The 5,477-nt window shown below is 47.6% G+C and overlaps 1 protein-coding gene across 1 annotated transcript; it reads right to left on the bottom strand.

Moving 5' to 3' along the window:
• Positions 1-3,280: 3,280 nt before the first annotated feature.
• On the bottom strand, positions 3,281-5,137 carry LOC149166777 (uncharacterized). The gene is made up of 3 exons (XM_089430252.1): positions 4,802-5,137; positions 3,695-4,633; positions 3,281-3,574 (listed from the first exon to the last, which is right to left on the bottom strand). The coding sequence occupies exons 1-3, from the start codon at positions 5,135-5,137 to the stop codon at positions 3,281-3,283; spliced, it is 1,569 nt and encodes a 522-aa protein (XP_089286378.1).
• Between the last annotated feature and the right edge of the window lie 340 nt (positions 5,138-5,477).

Below are 5,477 nucleotides of genomic sequence, written 5' to 3'. Positions count from 1 at the left end.
ATATTTCCACAGATAGCAGGGGGAAGAAACAGAGCAGGATAGGAGGAATTGGGGAGATTGAAACGCCCTTCACCCACCCTTGCAGACCTGAAGCCGCAGTCAATTGACAGAGGGGCGACGTGAGCACTAGCTCTGTGAACCGTCGACCAGGCAGATGCGCACTCCCTAAACCATAAACCCAATTCCAGATTCTGAGCTCGACCCAACACATTACATTCCATCCCCTCACCATTCTTATGCTCCTCCGCTGTTCCTCGAACTCTGCATGCCATAACTGCACTCTAAATCCGCACTTGAACCCAGACAGTGCAATGAATTGTCGTCCCTGATCGCACCTGCACCCACGCTTAAGATCCATGGCGGTGGATCGCAGTAAATGCTAGTCTTAGGCTTGGGGCCGCACATGGTTTCCATGTGGCGCCTCGTTTTCAACCGTCGTGTCACCCGCATCCGGGGAGGCAGCATCGCTTTGGACCAGCCTAGCAAAGTCCTGAGCCTGGGCATTATTTGGTATAATGGTCGAGGTTCCTGTGAGGAGATTATGATCATTATCTGCTCCTATGTTAGCTAAGAGGTCTGCAACCTTGTTGCCTTCTCTTTTTGTGTGAATGAAGGTGATGGCCCTGTTGCTGCGGAGAGCTTGTTCAATGGCTTCGAGTCTGGCTGCGAGTCTCCAACTGTTTGTGATTTTTTTCGCTTGTGAGCCATTCTGCAGTCTCTTGGCCATGTTTATGAGAATCTGGGAGTCTCCTTCCACGATCAAGGGTTGGAGATTGAGGTTCCAAGCGAGAAGGAGTCCTTGCCATAATCCTTCAATCTCCGCCGAGTTGTTGGTGTCCCAACCCAAGGATCCGAAGAATATCTGCAAGGGGGTGCCTTCGTGATTCCTCAGAATACCTCCAAAACCTGCCATTCCAGGGTTACCCTTGGAGGCCCCATCAAAGTTGAGCTTATAAGAATGCTTAGGGGGGGTGATCCAAGTGCCTTTGATTGTACTGCTGCTTTTGGAGGTGCTGATCTTGTGTAGAGTCTGAGGTAGGAGCAATTGCCAGTTGCTTAGAATGCCTTTCTCGACGTCTAGAGATGGAAGATCTTCCTGGGTCCAGGAGTGGAGCAACAGCGTCTCGTTGAGGTTCCCACAGAGTCTGGTCCATATGTCTTCGATCCTTGAGCTCTGATTTTTGAATATACGTTTATTCCTTTCCTTCCATATACCCCATAAGATGAGTCCAGGGAGCAGGTTCCACAAACGGTTGAGAAGCTCGCTCTTATAAGGATTTTGCGACCAATGTCTTAGGGAGTCGGTTATATCGTTCTTTGTTCTGCATCTTTTTTGACATCTGAAGCTAGCCTTTTCCCATAGTTGATTGGCTAGGGGGCAGGTGTCCAGGAGGTGTTGGAGCGTTTCCTCATTTTGATTGCAATTGGGACATATCGATGGTCCATGAAAATTTCTTCTTCTTAGTTTGTCCCAGGTGAGGATTCTTTTGTGGCTAACCAACCATAGGAAGTAAGAGACTTTGGGCCAGGATCCAAGACCCCATATTTTGCTCCAGATTGGATCAGAAGGGGTATTGATGTTGCAGACTATCTTGTAGGCTTCTGAAGTGGTAAAGTCACCTTTTGGTCGGTATCCCCATCTTAGGATGTCATTGCCTTCGTCGTGTCTGATGCTTCTTTTTCCGAGCTCCTTCTCCAATTCCCCGATATCCTGTAGGTTTGTGAAGTTAATTAACTGATTACCCTGTTTCCATTTCCTGAATCCGTGCTCCGTTTCCTGCATCCAGTAGTGATGGATCTTTTCTTGCTGCTGCTCCGGCCTTACGTGATCCAGGGGTGAATGAAGAATGTGGGTAAGCTTTGGCAACTGGTTCCATGCATCTGTCCAAAATCTGGCAGTCTTGCCGTCCCTGACCTCCCAAAAACTGTGCTGCTGAATTAACTGGAAGTGCTGTTTGGCCGCGTTCCATATTAGCGAACCTTTTTCCGTGGGGGTGAACCGGATGAGCTCCTCCTGAGGTCTGTTATTAGCATATTTAGCTGTCCAAATTCTTGCCCAGGGTTTTTCTGGATTTGTGATCCAGTGCCACCATATTTTGGCGCTCATGATGGAATTACTATGCTCCGGGTCTCTCAGACCAATACCCCCTTTATCTTTGGGTATACAGACTGTGGTCCATTTGACTAAAGCCCATTTACGATTAGTTGCCGAACCGCCCCATAGGAAGCTACACTGAAGATTCCTGATTCTTTTTAAGACCCATTTGGGTGCAGCAAGGATTGAGAAAAGATACAGGGGCATTGCCTGAAGGACTGACTTAATGAGCACAACCCGACTGGCCAGATTGAGAGATCTGTGTGTCCAAAGGTTGAGACGAGATTCAAGCTTCTCAATGAGGGTTCGCCAAGAGGAGTGCTTTATAGCTGAGGCAGTGAGGGGGGCTCCGAGGTATTTAGAGGGAAGGGAGGCTGTGGGAAAGCCAAGGATTCGGGTAACTGCCGTTTTAACAAGAGAAGGCGTGTGAAAGAAGAATATCTGCGATTTGGTACAGTTGACATCAGTGCCTGACGCTTCAGCAAAGTCAGTGAGCAGGGATTTGAGGCATGCGGCTTCCTGGACCGAGGGATATCCAAATAGCATGGTGTCATCAACAAACTGCTGATGAGAGGTAGCAGAGGTGTTGTGAACTGAAAGACCTTTGAGATGGTGGGATTGGAGGGCATGCTTAATGTGACGGCCGAGCCCTTCTGCCATGAGAACAAAGAGGAAGGGGGATAGGGGGTCCCCTTGCCTAATTCCTCTTGATGGTTTGAAGGGGCGGGAAGGGATTCCATTCACAAGGATGGAGAATTGAGTGGAGTTAATTAAGCTCATGATCCAGCGAATCCACATAGTACAAAAACCAAAAGCCTTTAGCATTTGCTGAATGTAAGTCTAGCTGAGTTTATCAAAAGCCTTAGAAAGATCCAGCTTAAGAAGCATACCTGCCTGTTTTCATTGTTTGAGGGAGTGTATAATCTCGTGCGTAAGGAGAATGCCATCCATGATCTGTCTTCCTTCCACGTAACCCGACTGTTCCGGAGATATGAGCAGCAGTAGCAGGGGCTTCAACCGGTTAGCCACAACTTTGGAAATAACTTTGTAAATGACATTACAAAGTGAAATCGGCCTATATTTGTCGGGAGTAATTGAGTCCTCCTCTTTGGGGATGAGGGCAATGAAGGTGGTATTGGGAGAAGGAAGCAACCAGTGGAGAGCTCTCGATTCTTCAACGATTTGCTAGACTTCCTGTTTTATCATCTCCCAAAAAGTGTGAAAGAACGTGGTGGTGAATCCATCCGGTCCAGGGACTTTTCCTTGCTTAAGCTGGGACATTGCCTCGTCCACCTCCTGAGGCTGAATTGGGTGGAGGAGAAGCTCATTGTGTTCCTCCGTAATGATCCTTGGCACATTGTTGGTGATTCTTTCAATTTCCTGTCGTCTGTCTCCCTCCGGCTCTTGAAGGATCTGTTTGAAGTGATTGAGAAATTCTTCCTCGATTTCCTCATGCTTTTCTACTTTCACCCCGCCTTGCTTTTGGATGAACGGAATGTTGTTGTGCATTCTTCTTTGAATGGTGGTTCTGTGGAAGAATTTGGTATTGCATTCGCCCTCCTTCAACCATCTTATTCTGGATTTTTGCTTCCAGTAAACTTCCTCCTGCTTCTGCCTTTCCTCAATCTGTCTGTGGATACGTCGTTCCTGTTCCAAGGTCCCTTCAGTGTGTCCCTCTGTGGTTACTCTTTGTTGGAGATCCGTCAGTTCCCGATTGAGGTCTTGTTGCGCTTTAAAAATATCTCCAAAGGTTTCTCTGTTCCAACGCTTTAGGTGGTTTTTAAGGAACCTGAGCTTCTGTTGGAATTTATACATCTTAGACCCTTCTGGAGGGATAAAGGAGGTCCATGTGGTTTTGACAAAGTCCTTGAACTCGGGGTGCGAGAGCCAGAATTCTTCGAAGCGGAAGGGCCTCCGGGTCAGATCACCTGGTCTTTGCCATTGGAGGGCTATCGGCCAATGGTCCGAGCCAGTATGCGGAAGAATTGCAGCTATGATGTCTCCTCCAAGGTGAATCACGTTATCTGAGATAAGGAAGCGATCTAGTTTGGAAGTGATTTGGTGTTTTCCCACTCTGTGATTGCTCCATGTGAAGGTTCCATTGCAAAAAGGCAAGTCTATGAGGGAGGCGTTTTGAATGAAGTCCTTGAAATGGATGTTTTCTTGTTCCAGTCTGTACCTCCCCCCAATCTTCTCCTCTAGCTTGGTGATCATGTTAAAGTCCCCTCCGATGATCCAGAGTGGGTGCCTCCTGTTATTGTTCAAAGCCTCTATGGTGTCTAGAAGCGCAATTTTGCTCCCTGTATCCTGCGGGAAATATACATTTGATAGATTTCCATGGATATTCGTACCCAAAATGTGGAAGGCTGCCTGTATGAGGTGATGAGAAGCGTGGAAATCTGAGAGATTTAACGCTTGAGTATTCCATGCAATGGCCAGCCCTCCTGAAGCTCCAGATGCATCTACTGCTACTGAGCGACATCCTGGCCAAGCTTTTGTGAGAATGCTACCTAATGTAGATCCGTTACATTTGGTTTCCTGGAGTAAGCATATTTGCGGCTTTTCCATTTTAATCATGTTTTTTAACATTCTAAGTTTCCCTGGGCTATTGAGCCCTCTTAAGTTCCATGATACCAGCTTCATGGTTCAACTATTTGCAGAGGGTTTATAGTACTTTGTCAATTTCGCATACCTGCCTGAATCTACCAGGAGTTTCCCAATCTCGATCGTTCTCTGTAGATCTGTTCTTCGTCCTCTCTTTTTGGTTTCTTTTGGGGGGTGGCTTCCATCCCACTGGCTTCCTGGTTGAATCCCTAGTTGCTGCTGCTGGTAAGCTCTCGAAATAACCACCTCCAGCTTGCTGAGTTGGGTTTCGGTTATGCTGTCATATGCTTTCGTTTTGCATGCTAGTTCCAGTTCCAGAATGTCTAGGCCATGCAGGTCTATGCTTTCTGGTTCTTCTTCCATCTGTTGCACTTGATTTCCTTCTGCCCCATTGATCTCTGAGCTAGAAGGAGGGTCTAGCTTTCCATCAATTTCCATATCCTTGTCTTTCTCTGTCGGTTCTTTCCTATCTCCTGAGGGGAAATCATTGAAGATTATGGGGGTTTGGCGTTTTGGGGAGGAGGCTGAGGGAGGGGGAGGGGCGGAGGATGAGGGATGGGAAGGGTTAGACTCAGAGATCGGGGGAAGTTCATCAGAGGATTGAGCAAGGATTTCGAAACTGTTCTTAGAAGCTTGGCCGATGGTGCTGTTTTGCTGGGGCTTGAGCCCATTAGAAGGTTTCTTGTGCGCTCGTCTTCAGCTAGGGGCTTTGGTGAAGCCGTCCTGGGTAGCAGAAACAGAAGGGTCAAGAGAGGTGGCTTTGGTGTTCAGGGGACAA

Source organism: Pinus tabuliformis, chromosome 5_1, assembly GCF_031772625.1.
Source record: "Pinus tabuliformis cultivar Carrire ecotype Pingquan chromosome 5_1, CPIR1, whole genome shotgun sequence".
Lineage (NCBI taxonomy): Eukaryota > Viridiplantae > Streptophyta > Pinopsida > Pinales > Pinaceae > Pinus > Pinus tabuliformis.
This window is presented reverse-complemented; position numbering and strand designations above follow the sequence as displayed.

Excerpts from the sequence above, each read along its gene's own strand:
- LOC149166777 (XM_089430252.1), bottom strand. The coding sequence starts at position 5,137 with ATGGAAATTGATGGAAAGCTAGACCCTCCTTCTAGCTCAGAGATCAAT. Across the intron at positions 4,634-4,801 it reads TCGAGATTGGGAAACTCCTG|GAAACCAAATGTAACGGATC; the intron begins GTAGATTCAGGC and ends TGCTTACTCCAG. Across the intron at positions 3,575-3,694 it reads AAAGGCAGAAGCAGGAGGAA|CAAGGCGGGGTGAAAGTAGA; the intron begins GTTTACTGGAAG and ends TTCATCCAAAAG.